Source organism: Oncorhynchus gorbuscha, linkage group LG09 (genome assembly GCF_021184085.1).
Source record: "Oncorhynchus gorbuscha isolate QuinsamMale2020 ecotype Even-year linkage group LG09, OgorEven_v1.0, whole genome shotgun sequence".
NCBI classification, from domain to species: domain Eukaryota; kingdom Metazoa; phylum Chordata; class Actinopteri; order Salmoniformes; family Salmonidae; genus Oncorhynchus; species Oncorhynchus gorbuscha.
This window is the reverse complement of record NC_060181.1, coordinates 75,410,235-75,432,022: the sequence shown is the minus strand read 5'-3', so window position 1 is coordinate 75,432,022 and position 21,788 is coordinate 75,410,235. Positions and strand designations below refer to the sequence as shown.

The following is a 21,788-nucleotide window of genomic DNA, read 5'->3' as shown; positions in this document are numbered from 1 at the left end:
TGACTCTGTGGTTAACATGACTATGGTTCTGCTTCTGTCTTTTAAAAAAATTATATATTTAAAAAAATTAGGCCTGGCATGTCAGCCAAACTGAGGATGACCGTTCAACATGGACTAAGCACCCTTCGAGCTGGAGAGAAACATGGGCTTCAACCAGCCCTGCCCATACACTGGGCCCAGCACCTCAGCTCAACGGTATACACCTCGGCCAGGCGGCAGACCTTCCTTTTTCTGTCACACACTACATAAGTCTACATGATATGCTAGGCGTCTGTCTGAAATTATTTCCCCCGCCATTTACTCAATAGTATTTATAACTTCCAATTAGTGTATGGTCATTATTTATAACTCTTGGTCTAGTCAGAATAGTACACATCAGCAATTTCCCTTTGGTACAGTAAGTGATGTCTGCTTTAAACTACTTCTGAGAATGCGACTCAGAACGATGAGTGCTTCGTTATAATGGATGATTTGAAGCAATGCCATTTCTGCATTTAGATTTAACACCTGCTGTGTTGTTCCCAGGGGGTTGGTGTGAACTCCTACTATGACCAGAAGGAGTACATAGGGCGTAGTGTCCACTACTGGAAGGTGGTGCTCCCCCTGCTGGAAAAGATCAAGCAAAGACGCAGCATCCCTGAACCCCTGGACCCCCTCTTCATACACTTTCCCTCTAGAGACATACAGGTGAGCGACCAACACAGCTGCTTCTCTGACCGACTGGATTAGAACCTAGCTTTCCACAATACTTGTTAGTCTGCTGAGTTAAAGCATTGACATGTGTAGACTTTTCATATCACTGATGCCAATCGTGAAAGTTGACAAGTCCAGGCTTAATATATGCATTGCTCTATTTTCATTGGTTAGTGAGGTTGCATTTGCGTGTTAATCTCAGATCCCATCAGTGAAGGGCTTTGAGGAGGAGGCCATGATAGCATTTGCAACACTCTTGGACGTCGAGGGGGAGGACAGAGGAGGCTATTACTACTCTGGAGACCATCAACAACATCTCATCTAACTGGCACCTAGCTAGGGTATGTAGTGAGGGGTTCACTGCTCTACCTTGCTTCTCCCACTCTGCGCTGTAGTGCCATGCCTTCTAGTGCAGCTGCCAGTAAAAAAAAAAAAAAATTGTGTGCAGGCAGCATTTCTTTTTTAATGTCTTACCATAAATGCATTTATGAATTGTGCCTTTTGATATATCTCTGTGTAGATCTTCCAGCGTCTGTCTGAGGAGGCTGGTAGTGGGGTGGAGGAGACTCGGGACAGGTGTGTCATGTTCCTCAGGAAGTTCAGAACTTACCTGTCCAAGATCTACAATGCCAATGCTGACGACATGGACAAGGTTACACACTTCAATATACGGCATCTATACACATGACGATTTGCTAAAAATATGTAAACGAAGAGTTGGAAGCATGACATTCAATCATATTCACTGTGTGTTGTTCCAGCTGCCTGTCTCAATGGAAGAGGTGATGGATCTCCTGAACGATGTGAACCAGCAGCTAGGGGAGATTGGAGAAGCGATGGATGAAGAGGGCAGACCGGTCCACTTCAGCCCTCAGTTTACTGAGCCTGCTGCCTCAGTCGCTCACATCAAATTCTCCCCTTTAACCCCTTCCCCCAGCAAGAGCTTTGTCCCTTCCTCCAAAATACACATGGTATGATAAATGTTGACTTGTAAACATGCACTGAGTGTACAAAACATTAGGAATACCTTCGTAACATTGAGTTGCACCCCATTTTGTCTTTAGAACATCCACAATTTGTCAGGACATGGACTCTACAAGGTGTCAAGCGTACCACAAGGATGCTGGCCCATGTTAACTCCAATTCTTTCCACAGATGCAAGTTGGGCGGTGAACCATTTTTGATACATACAGGGAAACTGTTGAATGTGTAAAAACCCAGCGGCGTTGAAGTCCTTGACACACTCAAACCGGTGCACATGGCTCTTACTACCATACCCATACTCAAACCGGTGCCCCGTACCCTTACTACCATACCCATACTCAAACCGGTGCACATGGCTCTTACTACCATACCCATACTCAAACCGGTGCCCCGTACCCTTACTACCATACCCATACTCAAACCGGTGCCCCGTACCCTTACTACCATACCCATACTCAAACCGGTGCCCCGTACCCTTACTACCATACCCATACTCAAACCGGTGCACCTGGCTCTTACTACCATACCCATACTCAAACCGGTGCACCTGGCTCTTACTACCATACCCATACTCAAACCGGTGCACCTGGCTCTTACTACCATACCCATACTCAAACCGGTGCACATGGCTCTTACTACCATACCCATACTCAAACCGGTGCACCTGGCTCTTACTACCATACCCATACTCAAACCGGTGCACCTGGCTCTTACTACCATACCCATACTCAAACCGGTGCACCTGGCTCTTACTACCATACCCATACTCAAACCGGTGCACCTGGCTCTTACTACCATACCCATACTCAAACCGGTGCACCTGGCTCTTACTACCATACCCATACTCAAACCGGTGCACCTGGCTCTTACTACCATACCCATACTCAAACCGGTGCACCTGGCTCTTACTACCATACCCATACTCAAACTGGTGCCCCATACCCTTACTACCATACCCATACTCAAACCAGTGCTCTTACTACCATACCCATACTCAAACCAGTGCTCTTACTACCATACCCATACTCAAACCAGTGCTCTTACTACCATACCCATACTCAAACCAGTGCTCTTACTACCATACCCATACTCAAACCAGTGCTCTTACTACCATACCCATACTCAAACCAGTGCCCTTACTACCATACCCATACTCAAACCAGTGCCCTTACTACCATACCCATACTCAAACCAGTGCCCTTACTACCATACCCTTACTCAAACCAGTGCCCCATACCCTTACTCAAACCAGTGCTCTTACTACCATACTCAAACCGGTGCACCTGGCTCTTACTACCATACCCATACTCAAACCGGTGCCCCATACCCTTACTACCATACCCATACTCAAACCGGTGCACCTGGCTCTTACTACCATACTCAAACCAGTGCCCCATACCCTTACTACCATACCCATACTCAAACCAGTGCCCCATACCCTTACTACCATACCCATACTCAAACCAGTGCCCTTACTACCATACCCATACTCAAACCAGTGCCCTTACTACCATACCCATACTCAAACCAGTGCCCTTACTACCATACCCATACTCAAACCAGTGCCCTTACTACCATACCCGTACTCAAACCAGTGCCCCATACCCTTACTCAAACCAGTGCTCTTACTACCATACTCAAACCGGTGCACCTGGCTCTTACTACCATACCCATACTCAAACCGGTGCCCCATACCCTTACTACCATACCCATACTCAAACCGGTGCACCTGGCTCTTACTACCATACTCAAACCAGTGCCCCATACCCTTACTACCATACCCATACTCAAACCAGTGCCCCATACCCTTACTACCATACCCATACTCAAACCAGTGCTCTTACTACCATACCCATACTCAAACCAGTGCCCTTACTACCACACCCATACTCAAACCAGTGCCCCATACACTTACTACCATACCCATACTCAAACCGGTGCACCTGGCTCTTACTACCATACCCATACTCAAACCGGTGCACCTGGCTCTTACTACCATACCCATACTCAAACTGGTGCCCCATACCCTTACTACCATACCCATACTCAAACCAGTGCTCTTACTACCATACCCATACTCAAACCAGTGCTCTTACTACCATACCCATACTCAAACCAGTGCCCTTACTACCATACCCATACTCAAACCAGTGCCCTTACTACCATACCCATACTCAAACCAGTGCCCTTACTACCATACCCGTACTCAAACCAGTGCCCCATACCCTTACTACCATACCCATACTCAAACCAGTGCTCTTACTACCATACCCATACTCAAACCAGTGCTCTTACTACCATACCCATACTCAAACCAGTGCCCTTACTACCACACCCATACTCAAACCAGTGCCCCATACACTTACTATCATACCCATACTCAAACCAGTGCTCTTACTACCATACCCATACTCAAACCAGTGCCCCATACCCTTACTACCATACCCATACTCAAACCAGTGCCCCATACACTTACTATCATACCCATACTCAAACCAGTGCTCTTACTACCATACCCATACTCAAACCAGTGCCCCATACCCTTACTACCATACCCATACTCAAACCAGTGCTCTTACTACCATACCCTTACTCAAACCAGTGCTCTTACTACCATACCCATACTCAAACCGGTGCACCTGGCTCTTACTACCATACCCATACTCAAACCGGTGCACCTGGCTCTTACTACCATACCCATACTCAAACTGGTGCCCCATACCCTTACTACCATACCCATACTCAAACCAGTGCTCTTACTACCATACCCATACTCAAACCAGTGCTCTTACTACCATACCCATACTCAAACCAGTGCTCTTACTACCATACCCATACTCAAACCAGTGCTCTTACTACCATACCCATACTCAAACCAGTGCTCTTACTACCATACCCATACTCAAACCAGTGCCCTTACTACCATACCCATACTCAAACCAGTGCCCTTACTACCATACCCATACTCAAACCAGTGCCCTTACTACCATACCCTTACTCAAACCAGTGCCCCATACCCTTACTCAAACCAGTGCTCTTACTACCATACCCATACTCAAACCGGTGCACCTGGCTCTTACTACCATACCCATACTCAAACCGGTGCCCCATACCCTTACTACCATACCCATACTCAAACCGGTGCACCTGGCTCTTACTACCATACTCAAACCAGTGCCCCTTACTACCATACCCATACTCAAACCAGTGCCCCATACCCTTACTACCATACCCATACTCAAACCAGTGCCCTTACTACCATACCCATACTCAAACCAGTGCCCTTACTACCATACCCATACTCAAACCAGTGCCCTTACTACCATACCCATACTCAAACCAGTGCCCTTACTACCATACCCACTCAAACCAGTGCCCCAACCCTTACTCAAACCAGTGCTCTTACTACCATACTCAAACCGGTGCACCTGGCTCTTACTACCATACCCATACTCAAACCGGTGCCCCATACCCTTACTACCATACCCAACTCAAAGTGCACCTGGCTCTTACTACCATACTCAAACCAGTGCCCCATACCCTTACTACCATACCCATACTCAAACCAGTGCCCCATACCCTTACTACCATACCCATACTCAAACCAGTGCTCTTACTACCATACCCATACTCAAACCAGTGCCCTTACTACCACACCCATACTCAAACCAGTGCCCCATACACTTACTACCATACCCATACTCAAACCGGTGCACCTGGCTCTTACTACCATACCCATACTCAAACCGGTGCACCTGGCTCTTACTACCATACCCATACTCAAACTGGTGCCCCATACTACTACCATACCCATACTCAAACCAGTGCTCTTACTACCATACCCATACTCAAACCAGTGCTCTTACTACCATACCCATACTCAAACCAGTGCCCTTACTACCATACCCATACTCAAACCAGTGCCCTTACTACCATACCCATACTCAAACCAGTGCCCTTACTACCATACCCGTACTCAAACCAGTGCCCCATACCCTTACTACCATACCCATACTCAAACCAGTGCTCTTACTACCATACCCATACTCAAACCAGTGCCCTTACTACCACACCCATACTCAAACCAGTGCCCTTACTACCACACCCATACTCAAACCAGTGCCCCATACACTTACTATCATACCCATACTCAAACCAGTGCTCTTACTACCATACCCATACTCAAACCAGTGCCCCATACCCTTACTCAAACCAGTGCCCCATACACTTACTATCATACCCATACTCAAACCAGTGCTCTTACTACCATACCCATACTCAAACCAGTGCCCCATACCCTTACTACCATACCCATACTCAAACCAGTGCTCTTACTACCATACCCTTACTCAAACCAGTGCTCTTACTACCATACCCATACTCAAACCAGTGCCCTTACTACCACACCCATACTCAAACCAGTGCCCCATACACTTACTACCATACCCATACTCAAACCGGTGCCCCATACTCAAACCAGTGCCCCATACCCTTACTATCATACCCATACTCAAAACGGTGCCCCATACCCTTACTATCATACCCATACTCAAAACGGTGCCCCATACCCTTACTATCGTACCCATACTCAAACCGGTGCCCCATACCCTTACTACCGTACCCATACTCAAACCGGTGCCCCATACCCTTACTACCGTACCCATACTCAAACCGGTGCACCTGGCTCTTACTACCATACCCATACTCAAACCGGTGCCCCATACCCTTACTACCATACCCATACTCAAACTGGTGCCCCATACTCAAACCGGTGCCCCATACCCTTACTACCATACCCATACTCAAACCGGTGCACCTGGCTCTTACTACCATACCCATACTCAAACCGGTGCCCCATACCCTTACTACCATACCCATACTCAAACCGGTGCCCCATACCCATACTCAAACCGGTGCACCTGGCTCTTACTACCATACCCATACTCAAACCGGTGCCCCATACCCATACTCAAAGGCACTTAAAAATGTTATTGCCCATTCACACACCATCTCTCTCGATTGTCTCAAGGCTTAAAAATCCTTATTTAACCTGCCCCCTCCCCTTCATCTACACTGATTGAAGTGAATTTAACAGGTGACATCAATAAGGGATCATAGCTTTCACCAGGCCTGTGTGTCATGGAAAGGGCTGGTGTTCCTCATGTTTTGTACACTGAGACACTGATGCTCTTTCTATGGTTTTTAAACATGGACATTCATGTACTTCAGTTTTAGATTTACCGTACAGGTTTTTTTTCTCACCTAAATAAGAGAAATAACTTGACATGAAAAATATAATGAAAATGTTATTTTTCTCCTCTGTTTCCTGATTTCCCCAAGACACCACCTCATTGGGCAGAGCACCAGAAGTCCCTCCTGCAGATGCTCTGCCAGCAGGTGGAGGCCCTTAAGGTCAGCCCCTGGCTTCATTGTCTTTGAGGATATGGGAGATGTTGCCCATGTCAAATGTGCCTATTAATTAAATTATAGATGTCCATGCATGGTTTCTATGTTAAGTATTGTGTGGTTGGGTTGCAGAATGAGGTCCATGACCTGAGACATAACTCGTCAGACAGCATGGCGTCACCCCACCAAAGGATGTATGGAGATGGGTATGGGGCTGAGAGCATGCAGGAGGGCTACCCCCCAACACAGACCTTCCATGTAGCACCCCTCACCGGTAGGAACGCAGTACACAACTGTGTTGTGTAGTTTCGGGCTGTATTATTAGGAATACTGAAATGGCAATGTGGCTAGGGAATTAAATTATGACCGTTGATTTGAACCTTTTCTCTTTTTGTTTACAGTTGCTACCACACAGGCCCCATCTATGTATTTCAATCAATCCCCCGCTTATAACTCCGGACAGTATCTCCTTCGTCCTGCAGCCAATGTTACCCCAACAAAGGTCGGTGTTTATACCTTGATTTTTCTTTGAGCATTCAGAATGGTTTAGATACTTGGAAGTGGGGGAATATTTTCCGTGACAAATTTGAATTAGGTTTGAATTAATTTTCCTTTTGTCTCAGGCTCCTGTGTATGGAGTCAACCGCCTGCCACCCCAGCAGCACATGTATACCTACCAGCAGCCCACTAACACTCCTCCCCTGCAGTCAACACCAGCCTGCATCTACCCCCCTCAAGACCAGGTCTTCGGCACCCCCCTCCACTTCGAGTCACCAGCAACCAGTCTACTCTCTCCATACAGCGAGGAATACTACGGCCACTCTCAGCCCACCACCAACCCTCCCCTCCCTGAGCCTGGCTACTTCACCAAGCCCTCAGTCGTACCTGTCCAACCACCAAAGAGCATTGAGGGGAAGCCTGTGGACTTTGGGAAGATCGCCTTTGGCCAGCAGGTCCCTGCTGAGCCTCTTAAGGTGCCTGGCTTTGGTGCTGGAGTAGTAGCCCAGTCCACTCCATCATCTGCTGCCTTTAAATTCAACTCCAACTTCAAATCCAACGATGGGGACTTTACCTTCAAAGCCAAAAACAGTGAGAACCTGTTGGGGCTTCTGACATCAGACATTCCCACCAAATCGGAGGGCCCCTCAGAGGTTGAGCCTCCTAGCCAGGGAGGGATATTTAGCTTTGGCACTAAAAGCATGGCAGGTTTCTCCTTCAGTGATGCAGCCCAGAGTCGGGACAAACCAAACCTGTTTGAAAAAATTGAACAGCCATTTAGTTTCACTGATCAGACCAAGCCGGTATTTGGGCTGGAAAACACAGCGGTGGAGAAAGGACCGGAGAGCGATAACGACAGCACACATGTGGAGGAAGATGAGGATGGGCCTCACTTTGAGCCCATTGTGCCCCTCCCTGACAAAGTAGATGTGAAGACTGGAGAGGAGGAAGAAGAGGAGATGTTCTGTAACAGGTCCAAGCTATTCAGATTTGATGCAGAGACAAAGGAGTGGAAAGAGAGGGGGATCGGCATAGTCAAAATCCTAAAGCACAATACATCAGGGAAAGTGCGTCTGCTGATGAGGAGGGAGCAGGTTCTGAAGATCTGTGCTAACCACTACATCACGCCAGATATGCTCCTGAAACCAATTGCTGGCTCTGACAAGTCCTGGGTTTGGAATGCCATTGATTATGCAGATGAGGAACCAAGGCCTGAGCAACTGGCCATCCGGTATAAAACGGCAGACGAGGCATTGCTCTTCAAAACAAAGTTTGAAGAGGCTCAGAAGATAGTTCCCAAATCTCCAGAAAAGCTGCAAGATCAGCCAGATAGGAAAGCAACTTCTCCTAATTCATCTGCTCCTCAGGTGACAAACTTTGCTGCCCAGTTTGCAAAGAAGGACGGGGAGTGGCACTGCAATGTGTGTTATGTAAGAAATGCTGCTACAATTATGCAGTGTGTTGCCTGTCAGACTGCCAACCCTAATTCCCTGTCAGAGACAGACAGCAAACTGGCTACTGAAACCAAAGGCTTTACTAGTGAGGCAGCTTCAGTGAGAGGATTTACTTTTGGATTTGGAGCTGACTTGTCAAAAGACACAAGCAGCGCAGGATCTATTGGAAAGGGATTTGGGGCTTTTGGAGCTCAGATACCCTCCTCCTTTACGTTTGGAACCAGTGGCACCACTTCTATACCTGTTGCTGGTTTTGGAGCCCAGTTTGGTAAGAATAAAGAAACCACAGCAGAAGTAGCAGCAGCATCAAAGCCCTTAACCAATCCATTAGGTTCTGGATTTGGTGCCCAGTTTGGCAAAAAGCCAGGGCAGTGGGACTGTGACGTGTGTGCTGTAAGAAACCAGGCCTCCTCAAACAGTTGTGTTTCTTGTCAAACTCCAAACCATGCAGCCAAAACTGTTGTAGATAGAGCAGCAGCATCAAAGCCCTTAACCAATCCATTAGGTTCTGGATTTGGTGCCCAGTTTGGCAAAAAGCCAGGGCAGTGGGACTGTGACGTGTGTGCTGTAAGAAACCAGGCCTCCTCAAACAGTTGTGTTTCTTGTCAAACTCCAAACCATGCAGCCAAAACTGTTGTAGATAGAGCAGCAGCATCAAAGCCCTTAACCAATCCATTAGGTTCTGGATTTGGTGCCCAGTTTGGCAAAAAGCCAGGGCAGTGGGACTGTGACGTGTGTGCTGTAAGAAACCAGGCCTCCTCAAACAGTTGTGTTTCTTGTCAAACTCCAAACCATGCAGCCAAAACTGTTGTAGATAGAGCAGCAGCATCAAAGCCCTTAACCAATCCATTAGGTTCTGGATTTGGTGCCCAGTTTAGCAAAAAGCCAGGGCAGTGGGACTGTGACGTGTGTGCTGTAAGAAACCAGGCCTCCTCAAACAGTTGTGTTTCTTGTCAAACTCCAAATCCCTCAGCAAAATCAACAGTTGCGGTAGCACCACCACCAAAGCCAACAGTGTCGGGATTTGGTGATCTTTTTGCTAAGAGGGACAGACAATGGGACTGTGACACCTGTCTAGTGAGGAATGATGCATCAGTTTCTAAGTGTGTTTCCTGCCAGACACCCAATGCTAGCAGCACCTCCTCTCTTGGGGCCATGTTTGCCAAACAGGGGGGACAGTGGGACTGTGACACATGTCTAGTCAGAAACGATAGCTCTGCTAGTCAATGTGTCTCCTGTCAGACACCCAACACTAAGAGCACAGCCACCCCCTCCAGCTCATCCTTCAGCTTTAGCTTTGGGAGTCAAAGTACATCTACTCAGCCTGTAGGCAATGTGTTTAAAGCAAACTTCAACAGTGACAGCTCTTTTCAGTTTGGCACAAGCAAAGTTGATACAGGTGCCCCTGCATCCTTCAAGTTTGAGACCCCTCAGGCTGAAAGCAGTGGCTCCAGTGCTGCAGGCTTCTCTTTCAATATGCCCGTCCCAGCAGGTGGCTTTAAGTTTGGCACTCAAGAAACGGCAAAGGAAACCCCACCAGATGAAACTCAGACTCCTGCTTCAGGGTCTGCGTCCATGTTCCTGAAGAATATCGCAGAGCAGCACAGAGAAAAAGAGAAGGAATCTGACGTTGGTATACCTGCATCAGTGCCTTCAGTGGACAACACTGATGAGAATGGCAAACCTAATGACTTCAGTTTTGCAGATTTGGCTAAGAACTCACAAGGAGACTTCAAGTTTGGACAGACCGATTCCAATTGCAAAGAGTTCAGCCACGGTGGCGAGCAGCTGTTTACTTCCCTTCAGTCAAACCAGTGGGCAGACACTTCCGCTGACCAGGATGAAGAGGATGTATACAAAACAGAAGAGAATGACGATATCCAGTTTGAACCTGTGGTCCAGATGCCTGATAAAGTGGACCTGGTCACAGGAGAGGAGGATGAACAGGCCCTTTACTCACAGAGAGTAAAGCTCTTCAGGTTTGACGGAGACATCAGCCAGTGGAAGGAGAGGGGTGTTGGAGTCCTAAAGTTCCTGAAGAATGCCACCAACGGCAGGCTGAGGGTGCTGATGAGGAGAGAGCAGGTCCTAAAGGTGTGTGCCAACCACTGGATCACCACCACCATGAACTTGAAGCCCTTGGCTGGTTCCGACAAAGCTTGGATGTGGCTTGCTAATGACTTCTCAGAAGGAGATGCCAAACTGGAGCAACTCGCTGCCAAGTTTAAAACCCCGGAGCTGGCTGAGGAGTTCAAGCTTAAGTTTGAGGAGTGTCAGAGGCTCCTGTTGGACATCCCACTGCAGACTCCTCACAAGCTTGTTGACACAGGCAGAACTGCACATCTCATCCAGAAGGCAGAGGAGATGAAGTCCGGTCTGAAAGACCTTAAATCCTTCCTGACTGATGACAAAACAAAGATCAAGGAGGATGACAGCCAAGCTAACATCACAACAGCCAGTAACACCTCTGGTCTGATCATCAAGCCCCACGTGGAGAGCACTGGGCCTACCTTAGAATGGGACAACTATGACCTGAGAGAGGAGGCTCTGGACGACAGTGCTGACACATCTGTCTACACCTCACCCCTGGCAAGCAGCCCTATCAGGAAGAACCTCTTCTGCTTTGGAGAATCCACAGCTGGCTTTAACTTCAGCTTCCAGCCTGTCATCAGTCCTACCAAGTCACCGGCCAAGCTGAACCAGAGCGGGGTGTCTGTGGACGAGGAGCAAGACGTGACCCAGGAGGAGGAGAGGGATGGCCTGTACTTTGAGCCTGTGGTTCCCCTGCCAGACCTGGTGGAGATCTCTACTGGAGAGGAGAATGAAAATGTGTGTTTCAGCCACAGAGCAAAGCTGTATCGCTATGACAAAGACCTGAACCAGTGGAAGGAGAGGGGCATTGGAGACCTTAAGATACTGCAGAACTACGACACCAAACGAGTCAGACTCCTCATGAGGCGGGACCAAGTCCTGAAGATCTGCGCCAACCACTGGGTCACGTCTTCTATGAAGTTGGAGCCCATGAAGGGTGCTGAGAAGGCCTGGGTCTGGAGTGCCATTGACTTTGCTGAGGTAGCTGAGGGAAATGTGGAGCAGTTAGCAGTGCGGTTTAAACTGCAGGATGTGGCCAACTATTTCAGAGACATCTTTGACAGGGCTAAAACCGCCCAAGAGAATGAGATTCTGGTCACTCCCATAGCCTCATGTGAGACCCTTCCTCCGGAGGTAGCAACAGCTCCAGGGATGACAGTGTGTGGACAGGCTGCTGTGGCCATCCTGGAGGAGACCACCAGAGAACGGACAGAGCTGACTTCTGAGACTTTCCACACCCCTGACAGCACTTCCACACCACACAGCCCTCTCAACCCCTCTAAGATGGTGATGTCTCCTCCCAAGTTCCTCTTCGGAACTGACTCTCTCCAGAAGATCTTTGGCAGCAGCCTCCTTTTGTCCAAGGAGGATGGTTCTTCAGAAAGCACCAAGGCTAAAGACAGCGGTTGGACCTCCCAGTCCTCACCTGCATTCAAAATCCCAGAAAAGGGTAATCCTTTTATTGTTATCCTTTCTTAGTTGATTTTGTGAACTGCTTGTTTTTGAATGGTGATTTCTCCCCCCTCCCACGATGGAGTTTTCACACAATTTGAACCCGTTGTGATTCCAGTCATGTCCCATTGGTTCATCTCATTGCTTCTTCCACCAGCCCACACTGTTGTTAGCAGAAACTTAACCCAGTCACTCCCATTAGCCTAATTTACATCTACTTCCTCTCCCTTGTAATTTTATGATATAGTTTAAATATGATAGCAGATGTCATTAATTATATAATCGAGTACACTTGCCTAGTAATCAAATCCCCTAAGGATAATGCAGTCACTCCATTTTCAAAGAAGTATAGCAGGCTACATCTTCATGAAGGCAGATGGAGACAGGACAGAATTTAGAAAGATTGTAGAATCCATTACACTTAGATAATTAAATGATCTTCAACTTGAAGCTTACTGAAGACTCATTTCAACACACTTTAATTTCTTAATCCAACCCCCCCACCCAATTCCAGCTTGTCTCACCTGCCAACCATTATTTTGTAGGATTGGATTTTAGGCTTTTCAAAGATAACCCAATGGCTTTTTGGACCAGCACCTCATCCACCCAATTTGAGCCCCCAGGTACTCTGTCACTGCACTGTGTGTGTGCTGTGACACGTCACCTACACATTTGTCACCTGGCTGGGCCTGCTTTGTAGCCGGTCTTAACCCGCATGCAACGAGTGGAACATACAAACCTTTAGTACAACAACCTAACGAGCTGCATGCCATCTGATACTCGAGTTACTGTTACTCTAAAGCAGGGGTATTCAACGCTTACCTTACAAGATCCAGAGACTACTGTTTTTTTCTTTTTCTACCTGATAATTAATTGCATACACCTGGTGTCCCAGGTCTGAATCAGTCCCTGATTATAGAGGGGGACAATGAAGAAATGCAGTGGAACTGGCTTTGAGGTCCAGAGTTGCATTCGAGGGCACTCCTTGACATGTGTCACTAAAGCTACAAGAGGGTGGAACACATTTCAAACTTTGCTTGTTAGGCTTACTGCGAATAAAAGTTAGGCAAGCAGTTTAGCTAATAGAAAGGTGAAGGGGCTAAGTTCCTGGTAGCGGCCGGTGGAGTGTTGGCGATGATAGAGTTCTTCTCCCTCTGTTGAAAGGAGACACGGTCATGCTTCCTGACAGGAATGTACTGTCACACACTCTTCAACGTCACACACATTTTTAGTCCAGGATGGGTAGCAACAGTGTGAAAGGCAACACCTTGTCTGGTCCGGTTCGTTCCAGAGATTTCCAGTATGTCCCAGATTTCAAACCCAGGTACAATGTGTATGTTACAAGCGTTTGTTTTTCTACCATCGGATGGTCATCTATTAAGGTCATACCAAAGATTATTTTATTTTGAATTTTATGCACACGCTTGAAGTATCAAAATATGAAACAATTTGATTTGGCCTTCTATTAGCCCCATACAAACACACAGAATAACAGCTTTACTACATGGAACAATGTGTCTGTCCTGTATCTGAGAGAGATCGGGAAACACAATTTTTTTTTTACATCTATTTAACCCCTTATTTTTGGCACTAAACAGTGTCCATATACTAATATTATTATTTTTCAACCTGGTACCAGGGGACCTTCAGACAAGTCTTGTAAGGGCTGTGGCCATCTTAGAGCAAAAAAAACGACTTGTTCGTGTCTCACCTTTCCACAGAGGGGTTATATTAGTATGTATCCCAAACTGTCCGGACGCTACGTGCCACGTTGAAAATCACTGAGCTCATCAGTACGGACCATTCTACTGCCATTATTTGTAAATGAAGATTGCATGGCTTTGTACTCAATTTTTATACACCTGTCAAATGGGTGTGGGTGAAATGGCAAAATCCACTAAGTTGGTTTTGATCACATACTTTTAGTGTCTCTAGCTTAAACTGACAGATTTTTATGGGGATGTTTGTATTAAGCTAATTGGCATATGATTTGGTTTTAGAGAACAGTAGGAAATGGTAACTGGAATCCTATATGGTTGGCCTCGTGTACAGTATACTGTAGATCCATGGTTCTGATGTTTGATGCCTTCTCAGAGATATGAGACTGCTTGCTTGGTGTGGTGAAATGCATGATGTCAGTATTTTTGAGATGCATGTGTTTTGGTTTGGAACTAACCCTAGACATGCAACTACCTCCTTAGTGAAATGGTTTTGTGACTTTTTTAGCAGGTGAACCATTTTTAGGATATTAAATGTTAGCCTGTCTGCCCTACAGTACCAAACAACCTTGCAGCATAGTTGAGTCAAGTCTTAAAATGTTCTGTAGATCCATTTATTGTACAGCAATTTGGGATTATATTATGCAAATTCACCTTGTAGGTTAATAGTTGCATCATTCTGTTACTGCCTTCAACGTCTCTGTTCTGTATACTCCTCTGTAGGAAGGGGTCTCCTGAGTTGTCTCACTCTTTGTGTTGTGTTATAGCACCCCCCCAGGCACGGGCTGATGATGACAGTGAGGTGGAGGTGGTGTACGAGAGGCAGCCGACTGCGGAGCAGGCTGCTTTGGCCAGGGAACTCTTGCTGCCTCTCACCTTCTTCTGCTACCAGAACGAACCAGGAAACACTAATGACGACCAGACGGACGGTGAGAAATGACACCAACGCTCTCTTGCAAAACTTTTCTACTTGTATGAGCAAAGGTTTACGCATTGTAGTTGACCGTATTGCTAACGTTAGTTTGTGTTGCAGATGAGGACTTTGAGACTGCAGTTAAAGCGCTGAACGGAAAACTTTACCCGGATCCTCCTGAGAGAAAGGCTGCAAATTCTGGTAAGTTTCATAGCCAAACTGGCTATAGAGAGAGGTAATTGAAAGGTTGGTGAAGTTTCTTGCCAAATGTTGCCTCTCCAATAACCTTCTCCTCTCAGCAGCTCAGGCCGAGATAGGTGCTGAGGGTCTGTACCCGGAGGTTGAGGTGGTGTTGGAGAAGAGGTCTACTCCAGATGAGGAGCAGAAAGCCAAGCCGCTGCAGCTGCCTCCAACTTTTTCTGATGTAGTCGGCAAGGCAGAGAAAGACCAGCCAGAGGACTTCAAGACAGAGGTATGCAAAGCACAAGAGACTTCTATAATACACTGCTCAAAAAAATAAAGGGAACACTAAAATAACACATCCTAGATCTGAATGAATGAAATATTCTTATTAAATACTTTTTTCTTTACATAGTTGAATGTGCTGACAACAAAATCACACAACTTATCAATGGAAATCAAATTTATCAACCCATGGAGGTCTGGATTTGGAGTCACACTCAAAATTAAAGTGGAAAACCACACTACAGGCTGATCCAACTTTGATGTAATGTCCTTAAAACAAGTCAAAATGAGGCTCAGTAGTGTGTGTGGCCTCCACATGCCTGTATGACCTCCCTACAACGCCTGGGCATGCTCCTGATGAGGTGGCGGATGGTCTCCTGAGGGATCTCCTACCAGACCTGGACTAAAGCTTCTGCTAAACTCTTGAACAGTCTGTGGTGCAACGTGGCGTTGGTGGATGGAGCGAGACATGATGTGCTCAATTGGATTCTGGGGAACGGGCGGGCCAGTCCATAGCATCAATACCTTCCTCTTGCAGGAACTGCTGACACACTCCAGCCACATGAGGTCTAGCATTCTTGCATTTGTAGGAACCCATTCTTGCATTTGGAGGAACCCAGGGCCAACCGCACCAGCATATGGTCTCACAAGGGGTCTGAGTGACCCACCGCCAAACCGGTCATGCTGGGGACTGACCCACCGCCAAACCGGTCATGCTGGAGGATGTTGCAGGCAGCAGAATGTTCTCCAGGCTGTCCCGTCTGTCACATGCTCAGTGTGAACCTGCTTTCATCTGTGAAGAGCACAGGGCTCCAGTGGCGAATTTGCCAATCTTGGTGTTCTCTGGCAAATGCCAAACGTCCTGCACGGTGTTGGGCTGTAAGCACAACCCCCAACTGTGGACGTTGGTCCTTCATACCACCCTCATGGAGTCTGTTTCTGACCGTTTGAGCAGACACATGCACATTTGTGGCCTGCTGGAGGTCATTTTGCAGGGCTCTGGCAGTGCTCCTCCTTGCACAAAGGTGGAGGTAGCGGTCCTGCTGCTGGGTTGTTGCCCTCCTACGGCCTCCTCCACGTCTCCTGATGTACTGGCCTGTCTCCTGGTAGCGCCTCCATGCTCTGGACACTACGCTGACACACACAGCAAACCTTTGCCACAGCTCGCATTGATGTGCCATCCTGGATGAGCTGCACTACCTGAGCCACTTGTGTGGGTTGTAGACTCAGTCTCATGCACCGCCAGCATTCAAAGTGACCAAAACATCAGCCAGGAAGCATAGGAACTGAGAAGTGGTCTGTGGTCACCACCTGCAGAACCACTCCTTTATTGGGGGTGTCTTGCTAATTGCCTATAATTTCCACCTGTTGTCTATTCCATTTGCACAACAGCATGTGAAATTTATTGTCAATCAGTGTTGCTTCCTAAGTGGACAATTTGATTTCAGAGAAGTGTGATTGACTTGGAGTTACATTGTGTTGTTTAAGTGTTCCCTTTATTTTTTTTGAGCAGAGTATATTGATTTGTTTGCACATGTAGATGAACATCTTGTGGCATTAGGATATAAGAAATTAAAACTACTATAGTTCTCTCAAGCCAATATTGTTGTTTTGGTTGTGTTTCAGGATGCAGAGAGAAGCGCACACCCTGTTTCATCTGAGGCTGTGTCCTCCAGCACCGGCGATACAGTGCCAGAACAACAGTTCCCAGACCAGTCCCCCAGCAGCCAGGTACAGGTTCCAGATCTGTCTGAGGCAGAGGCGGAGTTCCCAGCTCAGTCAGTAACCATCCAGGAGGCAGAGGTCCAGCAGACTCCAGATCAGTCAGACTCCACTCCAACACGGTCTCAGACTGCGGTCTCCAGCAGCGGGGAGCAGGCTCAAACTTCAAACCCTTCAGCAAAACCTGTTGCTTGTGCCCCAGCTTTGGTGACTGCCTCATTTGGATTTGGTGCACAGTTTGTCAAAAAGCCAGGGCAGTGGGAGTGTGACGCATGTCTTGTTAGAAATGAGGAGTCTGCAAGCAGTTGTGTTTCTTGTCAAACTCCAAACCCTGCAGCCAGCAGTGGTAAGCAGGCTCCAGATCAGTCAGACTCTACTCCTGCAGCTACCAGCAGCAGCCCTATAGACCTGTCTACCAAGAAGACCTCTGAGCCGGACTCCACATCGACATTTACGACAACCATTACTCAGGGTATGAGATATTTATCATTGCAGAGCCCTTTGCATCATTGCATTGCATTCTACACTGATCAGGAAGAGCATGTCCCTCTTGTGAATACATTCGATGTACTCACAGCAGCAGTCTCACTTGTGACACCAGTACAGCAACCTGTCTTCTCATCCTTTATTTTCTCGTTTACAGATGCTCCAAACTCATTTGGCTCCTTGGGCTTCAGTGATCTGGGAGGGGAAGGGATCTCCTTCGCTGATCTGGCACAGAACACCGGGGGTGAATTCGCCTTCGGAAAACAAGGTTGACACTTCTACATTTTCTGAATAGAGTTGACTGAAGAAAAATTAAGCACATATTGAATTTAAGGTTTTACAAGTTTCCATGACACAACTTAGAGCTATGTTTTAAGTGAGAACAAACATTTCAGTTTTAAAATGCTTCCTTAGATTCTAACTTCTCGTGGGCGAATGCCGGGGCTACGTTGTTTGGAGCTGCAGCCTCACCCAATGCTGAAGGAGGGGAGGAGAGGAGTCATGAAGAGGACGCTAATAATGTAGAAATTCACTTTGATCCCATAGTCACCCTACCAGAGGTACTTATCAATGCACTGCTACTAATCTAATTCCACTTAACCTTACTGGGAATGTCATCATTATAAAGTAAAGTATCCTTGGCTTGTGCGAGCTGGAACAGCTCATAGGTTACAGGAGCCTATCACCTGTTTTCTGAAGCGTGATGCAGCTTAATGAACAAGTACACCCCCTCAACGGGATGCTAGGCTATTGCAGGGCCTTGCCCCCAATCTATCTCCTGAATTCCAAGCTGAGACTCCACGTCGTCATTATAATTGACTGTAAATGTGTTTTAGGTGGTCTAGAGCTGTCATGACTCCACATTCTATCTGTGACAGAGAATATTGCCTGTTCTATTCGATACATTTCTATACAAGTTATGTAAACTTACACCCTCCTGATTAACCTGCGCGTAACTGTGTTGTCTAGGTGGAGACTAAGTCAGGGGAGGAGGATGAGGAGATCCTGTTTAAGGAGCGTACCAAGCTGTACCGCTGGGAGAGAGACCTGGGCCAGTGGAAGGAGAGGGGTGTGGGAGACATCAAGATCCTCTTCCACCCCGATAAGAGGTTCTACCGGGTGCTGATGAGGAGGGAGCAGGTGCTGAAGGTGTGTGCCAATCACACCATCTGCCAGAGCATGGAGCTCAAACCCATGAACACCTCTAACCAAGCCCTCGTCTGGACCGCTACCGACTTTGCAGGTAGGTCTACACACAGCTCCGCCAAACACAGCACTATGTAAATATATTGATTCTTATATAGTTGATGAATTGATAAATGTATTGATCTTGTGTTCTCTCCAGAGGGTGAGGGTAAGGTGGAGCAGTTGGCAGCCAAGTTCAAAACAGCAGAGCTGGCTGAGTGTTTCAGGAAGACCTTCTGTGAGTGTCAGAGCCGTATGAGCCCATCAGAGGCCTCGGCCCTCTCCCCCCAGATGTCCAGGGTCCAGGAACATTCCAGAGACTCCAACCCCCAGGTCAGTGTTTCCCGTGCCTGCTATTGTTTTGGTGGAGCGCCTACGACTTTTGTCCCCTCCACCTAAAATCATTTGTTGGGTGTTTTACTAATATTATGGCCTGTAAAATAATCTATATGAAACTCTGCCCCCAGGTGTACCTCTCCATCTCTGCTGACAACGAGCTGCTGGGAATGGTCACCATAGAACTGTTCTCTCACATTGTCCCCAAGACGGCTGAGAACTTCAGAGCGCTGTGTACAGGACAGAAAGGCTTCGGGCTGCGCAACTCTGTCTTCCACAGGATCGTACCGGACTTCATGTGTCAGGTGAGGGGGGAGTGTGGGGTTGGAAGGTTTCCATTAAATAACACAGCCACAATGTCTAAATTGGCTATATTGTAAAAATTCATGAAAAAAACACTTGCTTTTTTGTCTTAATATAAGGTTGTTGTTGGGTTTAATATCAGATTTTAAGAAGATAAATTGTAGCAATATGTGTGGTTTATGACTTTGTGTCTGTTAATTAACTAGTGATGACCAGGTTAAACTGAAACCAGACCATACTCAGAACCACCAACGTGCTTTCATAATCTTCAATACCATGTTTCCCAAATAGGTCAGTCAGTGCCTCTTGGAACACAAAAACAGTTTGTAAACCACAGCTATATCTAATTTAGCTTTTATCTGCATCTTGATAAGTCTTTCCTACCATCTTTCTGTCTGCACTCAGGGTGGCGACCTCACCAACCAGGACGGGACAGGAGGGAAGTCCATCTACGGGAACAAGTTTGAGGATGAGAACTTTGACGTGCGCCACACGGGTCCGGGGCTGCTGTCCATGGCCAACCATGGCCGAGACACCAACAACTCCCAGTTCTTCATCACATTGAAGAAGGCTGAGCACCTGGACTTTAAACACGTGGCCTTTGGCTTCGTCAGAGAGGGCATGGATGTGGTCCGCAGAATGGGAGAGCTGGGCACCAAAACTGGCAAACCCAGCAAGAAGATTGTCATCACCGAATGTGGACAACTGTAGAGCTTGAGCTCTGGTCACTGACTGGACAACTCCACTGTAGGGCTGAAAATGTAGTCACTGACTGGATGGCAATGGGCCTTCACTCTGGTCATGGACTGGAGAGTTATAGCATTTCAAACTGAGCACAATTATAGTAGGCAGATATCAAATGATACCCTATTCCCCATATAGTGCACTCTACTTAAAAAGAGGGCACTGGTAGCCCACTATGGGGAGAATAGGCTTTAATTTAAGACCGGCCCAGTGTCTCCTCCTGATGAGTGTTGCACTTTCTCCCTGCCGCATCCTGAGGGCTGCATGTCCCAGTGTGTATCCCCAGACTCTTTGTGTGTATAATGTACATGGACTACATTTTGTCCTTTTTTTTTTTGTGCATGTGTTCCAATAAGAGTTGACAGCGCTGGTTTCTTCATAAGCTCCCTAACCCAATTTGTTTTGTGTGATTGTCTTAATTAAGATTATTGCGACCTTTTTAAAAAAACAACCAATGTTTGTTTTGTATTGTGTTCCTCTTGCTACCTGTGTATACTTTTTTAGGTGTGTTTTTTTTGTGTGTGTAGGCTATACATTGATTTCATAATGTGCAAATTGAGACTCTACACCTGTCTTAAACTAAAAGGTAGGAATATGAAGTCTGACAATTTGGGAGAGGTGACATACTAAATATATTTTATGGTCGGGTCACAATTGGGGTTAATTGTCAATAAATAAATACAAGATGCTGGAGACTGTCTTTAAAAATAAAGTTGCTTTATAACTGAACCTGGTTCGATTTCAAATATACAGTACCAATCAAGTTTGGAGACACTCATTCCAGGGTTTTAATTTATTTTTACTATTTTCTACATTCTAGAATAATAGTGAAGAGAAACTATGAAATAACACATGGAATCATGTAGTACCCAAAAGTGTTAAACAAATCTAAATATTTGAGATTCTTTGACGTAGCCACCCATTGCCTTGAAAGCTTTGCCCACTCTTGGCATTCTCTCAAACAGCTTTGAGGTAGTCACCTGGAATGCATTTCAATTAACAGGTGTGGCTTGTTAATCTGTGGAATTTCTTTACTTCATACTGCGTTTGAGCCAATCAGTTTTGGTGTGACACGGTAGGGTTGTTATACAGAAGGTATTTTACCAAATAGGGCTAAGTCCATATTATGACAAGAACAGCTCAATTAAGCAAAGAGAAATGACAGAGTGCTGCATCAGATGACCTTGGCCTCACAATCACCCAACCTACTTTCAGACATGAAGACCAGTCGATCTGGAGATTTTCTTAAAAGTGCAGTTGCAAAAAAAAAAAGCGTTATAACTGTCTCATGAGGACCGCCACAGGAAAGGAAGACCCAGAGTTACCTCTGCTGCAGAG

The 21,788-nt window shown here is 46.7% G+C and overlaps 1 protein-coding gene across 4 annotated transcripts; it reads left to right on the top strand.

Annotated features, from left to right (window-relative positions):
- Nucleotides 1–895: 895 nt before the first annotated feature.
- LOC124044069 (E3 SUMO-protein ligase RanBP2-like) lies at nt 896–21,179 on the top strand. Of its 4 annotated transcripts, XM_046363456.1 has the most exons (19): nt 896–1,034; nt 1,214–1,345; nt 1,455–1,664; nt 7,018–7,089; nt 7,216–7,357; nt 7,485–7,585; nt 7,707–9,378; nt 9,553–12,576; nt 13,124–13,201; nt 15,064–15,225; nt 15,330–15,410; nt 15,509–15,681; nt 17,301–17,868; nt 18,040–18,150; nt 18,297–18,442; nt 18,852–19,125; nt 19,228–19,400; nt 19,535–19,708; nt 20,112–21,179. In XM_046363456.1, exons 2-19 carry the CDS (start codon nt 1,277–1,279, stop codon nt 20,415–20,417), a joined length of 7,536 nt encoding a protein of 2,511 aa, XP_046219412.1. In that variant the 5' UTR covers nt 896–1,034; nt 1,214–1,276; the 3' UTR covers nt 20,418–21,179. The 4 variants fall into 4 exon arrangements, with proteins under 4 accessions (XP_046219412.1, XP_046219409.1, XP_046219408.1 ...); XM_046363453.1 differs by having other exon boundaries at nt 7,707–12,576; nt 15,512–15,681; XM_046363452.1 differs by having other exon boundaries at nt 7,707–12,576.
- Nucleotides 21,180–21,788: the final 609 nt, after the last annotated feature.